Below are 13895 nucleotides of genomic sequence, written 5' to 3'. Positions count from 1 at the left end.
TCTTTCCACCTCCAATTTGGTCTCCCTCTTCTCCTCGCTCCCTCCACCTCCGACACATATATCCTCTTGGTCAATCTTTCCTCACTCATTCTCTCCATGTGCCCAAACCATTTCAAAACACCCTCTTCTGCTCTCTCAACCACGCTCTTTTTATTTCCACACATCTCTCTCACCCTTACGTTACTTACTCGATCAAACCACCTCACACCACACATTGTCCTCAAACATCTCATTTCCAGCACATCCATCCTCCTGCGCACATCTCTATCCATAGCCCACGCCTCGCAACCATACAACATTGTTGGAACCACTATTCCTTCAAACATACCCATTTTTGCTTTCCGAGATAATGTTCTCGACTTCCACACATTTTTCAAGGCTCCCAAAATTTTCGCCCCCTCCCCCACCCTATGATCCACTTCCGCTTCCATGGTTCCATCCGCTGACAGATCCACTCCCAGATATCTAAAACACTTCACTTCCTCCAGTTTTTCTCCATTCAAACTCACCTCCCAATTGACTTGACCCTCACCCCTACTGTACCTAATAACCTTGCTCTTATTCCCATTTACTCTTAACTTTCTTCTTCCACACACTTTACCAAACTCAGTCACCAGCTTCTGCAGTTTCTCACATGAATCAGCCACCAGTGCTGTATCATCAGCGAACAACAACTGACTCACTTCCCAAGCTCTCTCATCCCCAACAGACTTCATACTTGCCCCTCTTTCCAGGACTCTTGCATTTACCTCCCTAACAACCCCATCCATAAACAAATTAAACAACCATGGAGACATCACACACCCCTGCCGCAAACCTACATTCACTGAGAACCAATCACTTTCCTCTCTTCCTACACGTACACATGCCTTACATCCTCGATAAAAACTTTTCACTGCTTCTAACAGCTTGCCTCCCACACCATATATTCTTAATACCTTCCACAGAGCATCTCTATCAACTCTATCATATGCCTTCTCCAGATCCATAAATGCTACATACAAATCCATTTGCTTTTCTAAGTATTTCTCACATACATTCTTCAAAGCAAACACCTGATCCACACATCCTCTACCACTTCTGAAACCGCACTGCTCTTCCCCAATCTGATGCTCTGTACATGCCTTCACCCTCTCAATCAATACCCTCCCATATAATTTACCAGGAATACTCAACAAACTTATACCTCTGTAATTTGAGCACTCACTCTTATCCCCTTTGCCTTTGTACAATGGCACTATGCACGCATTCCGCCAATCCTCAGGCACCTCACCATGAGTCATACATACATTAAATAACCTTACCAACCAGTCAACAATACAGTCACCCCCTTTTTTAATAAATTCCACTGCAATACCATCCAAACCTGCTGCCTTGCCGGCTTTCATCTTCCGCAAAGCTTTTACTACCTCTTCTCTGTTTACCAAATCATTTTCCCTAACCCTCTCACTTTGCACACCACCTCGACCAAAACACCCTATATCTGCCACTCTGTCATCAGACACATTCAACAAACCTTCAAAATACTCATTCCATCTCCTTCTCACATCACCGCTACTTGTTATCACCTCCCCATTTACGCCCTTCACTGAAGTTCCCATTTGCTCCCTTGTCTTACGCACCCTATTTACCTCCTTCCAGAACATCTCTTTATTCTCCCTAAAATTTACTGATAGTCTCTCACCCCAACTCTCATTTGCCCTTTTTTTCACCTCTTGCACCTTTCTCTTGACCTCCTGTCTCTTTCTTTTATACTTCTCCCACTCAATTGCATTTTTTCCCTGCAAAAATCGTCCAAATGCCTCTCTCTTCTCTTTCACTAATACTCTTACTTCTTCATCCCACCACTCACTACCCTTTCTAAACAGCCCACCTCCCACTCTTCTCATGCCACAAGCATCTCTTGCGCAATCCATCACTGATTCCCTAAATACATCCCATTCCTCCCCCACTCCCCTTACTTCCATTGTTCTCACCTTTTTCCATTCTGTACACAGTCTCTCCTGGTACTTCCCCACACAGGTCTCCTTCCCAAGCTCACTTACTCTCACCACCTTCTTCACCCCAACATTCACTCCTCTTTTCTGAAAACCCATACTAATCTTCACCTTAGCCTCCACAAGATAATGATCAGACATCCCTCCAGTTGCACCTCTCAGCACATTAACATCCAAAAGTCTCTCTTTCGCACGCCTGTCAATTAACACGTAATCCAATAACGCTCTCTGGCCATCTCTCCTACTTACATAAGTATACTTATGTATATCTCGCTTTTTAAACCAGGTATTCCCAATCATCAGTCCTTTTTCAGCACATAAATCTACAAGCTCTTCACCATTTCCATTTACAACACTGAACACCCCATGCATACCCATTATTCCCTCAACTGCCACATTACTCACATGTATATATATATATATATATATATATATATATATATATTTATTTATATTCATTTATATTGCTTTGTCGCTGTCTCCCGCATTTGTGAGGTAGCGCAAGGAAACAGACAAAAGAAAATGGCCCAACCCACCCCCATACACATGTATATACATACATGTCCACACACGCAAATATACATACCTATACATCTCAATGTACACATATATATACACACACAGACACATACATATATACCCATGCACACAATTCACACTGTCTGCCTTTATTCATTCCCATCGCCACCTCGCCACACATGGAATACCATCCCCCTCCCCCCTCATGTGTGCGAGGTAGCGCTAGGAAAAGACAACAAAGGCCCCATTCGTTCACACTCAGTCTCTAGCTGTCATGCAATAATGCCCGAAACCACAGCTCCCTTTCCACATCCAGGCCCCACACAACTTTCCATGGTTTACCTCAGACGCTTCACATGCCCTGATTCAATCCACTGACAGCACGTCGACCCCAGTATACCACATCGATCCAATTCACTCTATTCCTTGCCCGCCTTTCACCCTCCTGCATGTTCAGGTCCCGATCACACAAAATTTTTTTCACTCCATCTTTCCACCTCCAATTTGGTCTCCCACTTCTCCTAGTTCCCTCCACCTCCGACACATATATCCTCTTGGTCAATCTTTCCTCACTCATTCTCTCCATGTGCCCAAACATTTCAAAACACCCTCTTCTTCTCTCTCAACCACGCTCTTTTTATTTCCAGACATCTCTCTTACCCTTACATTACTTACCCGATCAAACCACCTCACACCACACATTGTCCTCAAACATCTCATTTCCAGCACATTCACCCTCCTGCACACAACTCTATCCATAGCCCACGCCTCACAACCATACAACATTGTTGGAACCACTATTCCTTCGAACATACCCATTTTTGCTTTTGGAGATAATGTTCTCGACTTCCACACATTCTTCAAGGTTCCCAGGGATTTTCGCCCCCTCCCCCACCCTATGATTCACTTCCGCTTCCATGGTTCCATCCGCTGCCAGAACCACTCCCAGATATCTAAAACACTTTACTTCCTCCAGTTTTTCTCCATTCAAACTTACCTCCCAACTGACTTGACCCTCAACCCTACAGTACCTAATAACCTTGCTCTTATTCACATTTACTCTTAACTTTCTTCTTTCACACACTTTACCAAACTCAGTCACCAGCTTCTGCAGTTTCTCACATGAATCAGCCACCAGCGCTGTATCATCAGCGAACAACAACTGACTCACTTCCCAAGCTCTCTCATCCACAACACACACACACACATATATATATATATATATATATATATATATATATATATATATATATATATATATATATATATATATATATATATTTTTTTTTCATACTATTCGCCATTTCCCGTGATAGCGAGGTAGCGTTAAGAACAGAGGACTGGGCCTTTGAGGGAATATCCTCACCTGGCCCCCTTCTCTGTTCCTTCTTTTGGAAAATTAAAAAAAAACGAGAGGGGAGGATTTACAGCCCCCCGCTCCCTTCCCTTTTAGTCGCCTTCTACGACACGCAGGGAATACGTGGGAAGTATTCTTTCTCCCCTATCCCCATGGATATATATATATATATATATATATATATATATATATATATATATATATCTTTCATTCCAGTCATACAGCTCCCCTCCCATTATTAGCAGTTAAACTTAAACAACAGGAAAGATACTCGCATCCTGGTACAGTTCTGTTCACCTGCAGACGACCTATACATAGGCACAGACTTGCTCTCTTGTTGGGTGACTCACACGAACCTGGGTTGCTGCTCAACTGTAAGGTGACCCTCAGGTTGCAGGGGTGTTGCTCATCTGAGCTTCTAATTTCGGATGTTGCCCACCTGGGGTCCCACTCCCTTGCTCACCTGGAGTCCTGCTCAAGTCCTACTCACTTGGGGTTCTATTCATCTGGGGTGCTACTCAACTGTGGGTCCTTCTTACCTATGATATTGCTTACCAGGGGTTCTGCCCACCAAAAATATTGCTCTTCTGGGGCAATGTTCACATGGGATGTTGCTCATCTATGGTCCCTTTCATGTAAAATAATGCTTACCTGGGGTGTTGCCGAACTAGGGCTCTGTTCACCTGAGTTACTGCTTACCTTAGCACAGCGACAGTGGGTGCAGGGGTCTGTCTGCCAGGTGTCTCCCTCGCTGGTGTCGACACAGCTACTACAGGAGGCACAGCACTCACCTGACGGAGTCATGTATTCCTTATGTAACCACATCTGGTTTTCTGAGCACTTTTCACATGTACAACAGTAAGGAAGCTAGTGAGGACACTGCAGTGTACGATAAGTCATGAATTTAACAGATGACCAGATGCTCTCCATATGATAGTATTTTATCATGGCCAAAATACAGTTTTAATATGAACATGAATGATTAGCATACACTAGTAAGACTCAAATCTGAATGTAGTCTTCCTTTAACTACCTAAACACTTCAAAGTTATCTGTTTCATCATCTCTCTTGACCCTGAGGCTGCCTCAGCCTCGTCTCTCTTTAAGCAGTTAACTGTGACAAAAAAACTTTTCTTCTCCATGGTACACTCTTGACCACACAACCAGATCAGACCACTCTGGACACAACCATACTGTTACCCTGTTAACAAGGCATAATTCCGTTTTTTTGTCTTCTCTTGTGATATCCTTCTCTAAATATGTCCACCTTGTAATATGATAACTCATGCATTAATAACCCTTCTCAATTGTATAATAGGGACCCCTCTGGACCAGTGATAGTCTGATTCAAACAAAAATCAATCAAATGTGATTCTGATCAAGTCACACGGACCAGTCATGGGAATGTATGAGAGAGCAGCAAGACGGTGTGCACAGGTCAACCAACCTGGGCGATGGGAAGCATCTGGACAGGAGAGGAGTGGGCAGACGACCGTCATACACATGACAGAGCCGGCATCGCAGTGGCACTTCTGGCAAGGATCCTCTGTCAGGACGGTCTGGCCCTCAGCCACCACCTCGCCCTCATACAAGCATCCTGTAGCATCCCACAGGCACCCATGGCAAGGAGAGCCATGCATCGGCCATCCATCAGTCATGGAGGAGGGCAATATTGACATTAGTCATTAAGGAAGGTAATACTGACATCAGTTATGGAGGAAGGTAATACTGACATCAGTCATGGAGGAAGGTAATACTGACATCAGTCATGGAAGAAGGTAATATTGACATCAGTCATGGAGGAAGGTAACATTGACATCAATCAAGGAGGAAGGTTATATTGACATCAGTCATGGAGGAAGGTAATATTGGCATCAGTCATGGAGGAAAGTAATACTGACATCAGTCATGGAGGAAGGTAATATTGACATCAGTCATGGAGGAAGGTAATATTGACATCAGTCATGGAGGAAGGTAATACTGACATCAATCAAGGAGGAAGGTTATATTGACATCAGTCATGGAGGAAGGTAATATTGGCATCAGTCATGGAGGAAGGTAATATTGACATCAGTCATGGAGGAAGGTAATATTGACATCAGTCATGGAGGAAAGTAATACTGACATCAGTCATGGAGGAAGGAAATATTGACATCAGTCATGGAGGAAGGTAATATTGACATCAGTCATAGAGGAAGCCAATATTGACATCAGTCATAAAGGAAAGTAATATCAACATCAGTCATGGAGGAAGGCAATACTGTCATCAGTCACAGAAGAAGTCAATACTGACATCAGTCATGGAGGAAAGTAATATTAACATCAGTCATGGAGGAAGGCAATACTGACATCAGTCATGGAGGAAGGTAATACTGACATCAGTCATGGAGGAAGGTAATATTGACATCAATCATAGAGGAAGTCAATATTGACATCAGTCATAGAGGAAAGTAATATTGACATCAGTCATGGAGGAAGGTAATAACATCAGTCCTGGAGGGAGGTAATAATGACACCAGTCATAGAGGAAGTCAATAATGACATCAGTCATGGAGGAAAGTAGCACTGACATCAGTCATAGAGGAAGGTAATATTGACATCAGTCATGGAGGAAAGTAACACTGACATCAGTCATGGAGGAAGGTAATATTGACATCAGTCATGGAGGAAGGCTATATTGACATCAGTCATGGAGGAAGGTAATACTGACATCAGTCATAGAGGAAAGTAATCTTGACATCAGTCATGGAGGAAGGCTATACTGACATCAGTCAAGGAGGAAGGTAATATTGACATCAGTCACAGAGGAAAGTAATATTGACATCAGTCATGGAGGAAGGTAATACTGACATCAGTCATGGAGGAAAGTAATATTGACATCAGCCATGGAGGAAGGTAATACTGACATCAGTCACAGAGGAAAGTAATATTGGCATCAGTCATGGAGGAAGGTAATAAAGACATCAGTCATGGAGGAAGGTAATATTGACATCAGTCATGGAGGAAGGTAATATTGACATCAGTCATGGAGGAAGGTAATACTGACATCAGTCATGGAGGAAGGTAATATTGACATCAGTCATGGAGGAAGGTAATACTGACATCAGTCATGGAGGAAGGCTATACTGACATCAGTCATGGAGGAAAGTATTATTGACATCAGTCATGGAGGAAAGTAATATTGACATCAGTCATGGAGGAAGGTAATATTGACATCAGTCATGGAGGAAGGTAATAAAGACATCAGTCATGGAGGAAGGTAATACTGACATCAGTCATGGAGGAAGGTAATAAAGACATCAGTCATGGAGGAAGGTAATACTGACATCAGTCATGGAGGAAAGTAATATTGACATCAGTCATGGAGGAAAGTAATATTGACATCAGTCATGGAGGAAAGTAATATTGACATCAGTCATGGAGGAAAGTAATATTGATATCAGTCATGGAGGAAAGTAATATTGACATCAGTCATGGAGGAAAGTAATATTGACATCAGTCATGGAGGAAGGCTATACTGACATCAGTCATGGAGGAAAGTAATATTGACATCAGTCACAGAGGAAAGTAATATTGACATCAGTCATGGAGGAAGGTAATAAAGACATCAGTCATGGAGGAAAGTAATACTGACATCAGTCATGGACGAAGGTAATATTGACATCAGTCATGGAGGAAGGTAATATTGACATCAGTTATGGAGGAAGGTAATATTGACATCAGTCAAGGAGGAGAGTCATATTGACATCAGTCATGGAGGAAGGCAATACTGACATCAGTCAAGGAGGAAGGTAATATTGACATCAGTCATTGAGGCAGGTAATATTGACATCAGTCATGGAAGAAGGTAATACTGACATCAGTCATGGAGGAAGGTAATACTGACATCAGTCATGAAGGCAGGTAACATTGACATCAGTCATGGAGGAAGGTAATATTGACATCAGTCATTGAGGCAGGTAATATTGACATCAGTCATGGAAGAAGGTAATACTGACATCAGTCATGGAGGAAGGTAATATTGACATCAGTCATGAAGGCAGGTAACATTGACATCAGTCATGGAGGAAGGTTATATTAAGTTACAGAGTTTTTCATACAAATATAAACGGAAGTTGGTACATCAAGGGGCATGATGGAAGAATCATTGTTTCTGTCTAAATGATCATATGAAAAAAGTTATTCATTTATCATACATACTAGTATACACAGTATATTGTCATATACATGCCAGTGTAATACAGTATACAAACCAGTATAAGGCCATCCACTAAACACACGGGAATGAGATTCCTGCTGGTCCTAACAGGCTAACAGATCACATGCTGACATTGGAGCACTACTCCTGAATCAAAAGTTGTTGGAGTGTGTGATAGAGTGTACGTAAGTCAATTCTAGAGCAATTTGGGTAAAAAATGAAGGTGGATGGTAAGAGATGTGTGATTATCAGTTATTATCCAACTGGCTAGGAGAAGAAAGATCATGAGAGGCATGTGTTTTTGGAGTAGCTGAGCGTGTGTGTCAGTAGTTTTGATGTAAGAGACCGGGTATTACTGATGGGTGATTTAAATGCGAAGGAAAGTAACGTGGCAGTTGAAGGTATAATCTGTAAGACATGTGGCGTTCAGTGTCATGAATGGAAATGGTGGTGAACAGCTTGTGAAGTGGTGTGCTGGAAAAGGACTGGCGATCCAGAAGACCTAGTTTAAAATGAGGGACATACGCAAGAAGGATTATGTGAGAAGGAAAGATGGTCAGCGGGCATTATTGGAGTACATGTCAATTGACAGACATTTAAAAGAGAGACTTTTGGACGTAAATTTGCTGAAAAGTGCAGTTGGTGGGGCATTTGTAAAGGTTTTCAGAAAAGAGGAACCAATGTCGGTGAGAAGAGGGTGGCGATAGTAAGTGAGCTTGGAAAAGACTTGTATGCAGAAATGCCAGGAGAGATTGACCGCAGAATGGCAAAAGGTGAGAGCAAATGAAGTAAGGGGAGTGGAATAGGAATTGTGTGTATTTAGGGATGCAGTGATGGCATGTGCATGAGATGCATGTGACATGCAAAAGGTGGGAGATGGACAGATTAGAAAGGGTAGTGGGTGGCGGGATGAAGAACTAAATTTGCTATTAAAAGATAAAATAGAGGCATCTAGGCGGTACTTACGAGGAAGGAATGCAAAGGATTGATGGATGAATAAAAAAAAAACCGCAGGAGGTCAAGGAAGATGCAGGGATTGAAAAAGAGGGCAAATGAGAGCTCGGGTGGGCAAGTATTGAAAAAACTTTTGGGAGAATAAGATGATGTTTTAGAAGAAGGTAAATTATGCACGAAAAATACAACAAATAGGTACATCAGTAATGGAGGCAAAAGAAGTGATAACAAGGACTGAGGAAGTGAGGAGGAGGTGGAGTGAGTATATGAAGGATTGTTAAATGTGTTTGAGGACAGAGTGGCAGACATAAGATGTTTTGGTCGGGTGGTATGCAAAGTGAGAAAGTCATGTAGAGTGGTTTGATGAAGAGAGAAGGGGGTGGTGAAAGCCTTGCATAAGATGAAATATGGCAAGGCAGCTGGAGTGGAGGGTATTGCAGTTGAAATTAAGAAAAGGGGTGAACGTGTTGGAGATTAGTTGGTAAGGATTTTCAGTTTAAGTATGGATCAGGCGAAGTGCCTGAGGATTGGCGGGATGCATGTATAATGCCACTATGTAAAAGCAATGGGGGATAAAGGTGAGTGATCAAACTACAGAGGTATAAGGTTGAGGAGTATACCTGGTAAACTGTATGGGAGGGACTTAAACGAGAGGGTGAATTCACGTACATTATATTGGGAGAAGCAGAGTGGTTTTAGGAGAGGAAAAGAATGTGCGGCTCTGAAGTTTGCTTCAAAGAATATATCTGAGAAATACTCAACGAAAAAGATGGATTTAATGTGGCTTTTGTGGATCTGGGAAAAGCATATGATAGGTTGGTAGAGATGCCTTGTGGGAGGTCTTAAGAATATACGGAGCGGCAGGAAAGCTGCATGAAGCAGTGCAAGTTTTTATCGAAGTTCTAAGGCTTGTGTACAAGTGGGAAGACAGGAGAGTGAATGGTTCCAGGTAAAGATTGGTCTGCAGCAAGGGTGTGTGATGTCACCATGGTTGTTCAGTTTGTTTGTGGATGGGATCGTGAGAGAGTTAAGGCTAAAGTCATGGAGAGATAGGCGATTATCTAGTCTGTAGGGGATGTGAGGGCCTGGGAAACGAATAAGTAGTTGTTTGCTGATGATACAGCAGTGGTGGCAGATTCATGTGAGAATCTGCAGAAGATGGCGACAGAGTTTGGAAAAGTGTATGAAAGGAGAAAAGTGAAAATTAATGCGAATAAAAGCGAGGTTATTAGGTTTAGTTGGATTGAGGAACAGGTTAGTTGGGGTGTGAATTTGAATGGAGAAATTCAAAGAAGTGAAATGTTTTAGAAACCTGGAAGTGGACATGGCAGCAACGGAACCACAGAAGCGGAAGTGAGTCACTGTTGGGTAGGGGAGAAAGTTCTGGGATCGCTGAAAAATAGGCGGTGAGAGATGACGTCATTTGAGAGATCAAAAATGGGTATGTTTGAAGGAATAGTTGTCGCAACAATATTGTATGGATGCAAGGAAGGGGCTATAGATAAGGTGTTCGGAGTAGGGTGGATGTTTGAGGACAATATGTGGAGTGAGGTGGTTTGATGGAATAAGCTATGAAGGGTGAGAGATGCTTGGTAACAAAAAGTGTGATGGAGAAAGCAGAAGAGGGTGTAATGAAATAGTTTGAACATATGAAAAGTGAGTGTAGAAAGGTTGCCAAAGAGGATATTTGTGTCTGAAATGGAAGGAACAAGGAGAATTGCGAGACCAAACTAGAGATGGAAGGATGGAATGAAAAAGGTTTTGAGCAATCAGGGCCTGAACATGCTAAAGGGCGAAAGGCATGCATGGGATAGAGTGAACTGGAACGATGTGGTATACTGGGGTTGACTTGCTATCAAAGGACTGAACCACGGAATTTGAAGCATCTGGGGTAAGCCATGGAAAGGCCTGTGAGGCCTGGATGTGGTAGGGAGCTGTGGTTTCGGTGCATCACACATGACGGCTAGAAACTGAGTGTGAATAAATGTGACCTTTCTTCGTGTGTTACTGTCTGCCTCACTGATCTGGGAACCTATAATAATAATAATAAAAATTATGTTTTTTCTATTATACTTTGTAGCTGTCTCTGCGTTAGTGAGGTAGCAAGGAAACAGACGAAAGAATGGCCCAACCCACCCACATACACATGTGTATGTGTATACATACACGTCCACATATACATACCTATACATGTCAACGTATACATACACAGACATATACATATATACACATGTACATAATTCATATTTACCGCCTTTATTCATTCCCGTCGCCACTCCGCCACACATGAAATGACAACCCCCTCCCCCCGCACACGCGCGAGGTAGCGCTAGGAAAAGACAACAAAGGCCGTATTCGTTCACACTCAGTCTCTAGCTGTCATGTATAATGCACCGAAATCATAGCTCCCTTTCCACATCCAGGCCCCACGAAACTTTCCATGGTTTACCCCAGACGCTTCACATGCCCTGGTTCAATCCACTGATAGCAAGTCGACCCCGATATACCACATCGTTCCAATTCACTGCATGTTCAGACCGCGATCGCTCAAAATCTTTTTCACTCCATCCTTCCACCTCCAATTTGGTCCCCCACTTCTCCTCGTTCACTTCACCTCTGACACATATATCCTCTTTGTCAATCTTTCCTCACTCATTCTCTCCATGTGGCCAAACCATTTCAAAACACCCTCTTCTGCCCTCTCAACCACACTTTTTATTACCACACCTCTCTCTTACCCATTCATTATTTACTCGATCAAACCACCTCTCACCACTTATTGTCCTCAAACATCTCATTTCCAACACATCCACCCTCCTGCGCACAACTCTATCCATAGCCCACGCCTCGCAACCATATAACATTGTTGGAGCCACTATTCCTTCAAACATACCCATTTTTGCTTTACGAGATAATGTTCTCACCTTAAACACATAGCTTTAACGCTTTCAGAACTTTCGCCCCTTCCCCCATCCTGTAACTCACTTCCGCTTCCATGGTTCCACCCGCTGCTAAATCCACTCCCAGACATCTAAAACACTTAACTTCCTCCAGCTTTTCTCCATTCAAACTTACCACCCAATTGACTTGTCCCTCAACCCTACTGTACCTAATAACTTTGCTTTTATTCCCATTTACTCACAGATTTCTTCTTTCACACACGTTACAAAATTAGTCACTAGCTTCTGCAATTTCTCACCCGAATCAGCCACCAGCGCTGCATCATCAGCGAACAACAGCTGACTCACTTCCTAGGCCCTCTCATCCACAACAGACTGCATACTTGCCCCTCTCTCCAAAACTCATGCATTCACCTCCCAAACAACCCCATCCATAAACAAATTAAACATCCATGGAGACATATCGCACCCCTGCCGCAAACCGACATTCACTGAGAACCAATCACTTTCTTCTCTTCCTACTCGTACACATGCCTTACATCCTCGATAAAAACTTTTCACTGCTTCTAGGAACTTGCCTCCCCCACCATACATTCTTAATACCTTCCACAGAGCATCTGTATCAATTCTATCGTATGCCTTCTCCAGATCCATAAATGCTGCATACAAGTCCATTTGTTTTTCTAAGAATTTTTCACATACATTCTTCAAAGCAAACACCTGATCTACACATCCTCTGCCACTTCTGAAACAACACTGCTCTTCCCCAATCTGATACTCTGTACATGACTTCACCCTCTTAATCTATAGCCTCTCATATAATTTCCCAGGAATACTCAACAAACTTATATCTCTGTAATTTGAACAATCACCTTTATCCCCTTTGCCTTTGTACAATGGCGCTATGCATGCATTCCGCCAATCCTCAGACACTTCACCATAAGTTATACATACATTAAATATCCTCATCAACCAGTCAACAACACAGTCATTCCCTTTTTAAATGAATTCCACTGCAATACCATCCAAAAACGACGCCCTGCCGGCTTTCATCTTCCGCAAAGCTTTCACTACCTCTTCTCTGTTTACCAAATCATTCTCCCTAACCCTCTCACTTCGCACACCACCTCGATCAAAACACCCTATATCTGCCACTCTATCATCAAACACATTCAACAAACCTTCAAAATACTCACTCTTAACTCCTTCTCACATCACCACTACTTGTTATCACCTCCCCATTAGCCCCCTTCACTAATGTTCCCATTTGTTCCCTTGTCTTACGCACTTTATTTACCTCCTTCCAAAACATCTTTTTATTCTCCCTAAAATCTAATGATACTCTCTCACCCCAACTCTCATTTGCCCTCTTTTTCACCCCTTGCACCTTTCTCTTTACCTTCTGCCTCTTTCTTTTATACATCTCCCAGTCATTTGCACTATTTCCCTGCAAAAATCGTCTAAATGCCGCTCTCTTCTCTTTCACTAATAATCTTAACTTCTTCATCCCACCACTCACTACCCTTTCTAATCTACCCACCTCCCACGCTTCTCATGCCACAAGCATCTTTTGCGCAAGCCATCACTGCTTCCCTACATCCCATTCCTCCCCCATTCCCCTTGCGTCCTTTGCTCTCACCTTTTTCTATTCTGCACTCAGTCTCTCCTGGTACTTTCTCACAAAGGTCTCCTTCCCAAGCTTACTTACTTTCACCACTCTCTTCACCCCAACATTATCTCTTCTTTTCTGAAGACCTCTACAAATCTTCAACTTCGCCTCCACAAGATAATAATCAGACATCTCTCCAGTTGCACCTCTCAGCACATTAACATCCAAAAGTATCTCTTTCGCGCGCCTATCAATTAACACGTAATCCAATAACGCTCTCTGGCCATCTCTCCTACTTAAATAAATATTCTTATATATATCTCTTTTTAAACCAGGTATTCCCATTCACCAGTCCTTTTTC

At 42.6% G+C, this 13895-nt stretch overlaps 1 protein-coding gene across 1 annotated transcript in view; it reads right to left on the bottom strand.

Moving 5' to 3' along the window:
* The window catches only part of LOC139750303 (uncharacterized), a 189323-nt gene that overhangs the window by 150264 nt on the left and 25164 nt on the right, over positions 1-13895 (bottom strand). Inside the window, exons 7-8 of the mRNA XM_071664927.1 lie at positions 5321-5470; positions 4573-4664 (exon numbers count right to left, since the gene is read on the bottom strand). Of these exons, the coding sequence (XP_071521028.1) occupies positions 4573-4664; positions 5321-5470 (242 nt within the window). The remainder of the gene's footprint in view (positions 1-4572; positions 4665-5320; positions 5471-13895) is intronic.

The sequence above is a fragment of the Panulirus ornatus genome, chromosome 9 (genome assembly GCF_036320965.1).
Source record: "Panulirus ornatus isolate Po-2019 chromosome 9, ASM3632096v1, whole genome shotgun sequence".
NCBI classification, from domain to species: domain Eukaryota; kingdom Metazoa; phylum Arthropoda; class Malacostraca; order Decapoda; family Palinuridae; genus Panulirus; species Panulirus ornatus.
The sequence above is the reverse complement of the archived record's forward strand: the minus strand, read 5'-3'. Positions and strand labels throughout refer to the sequence as shown.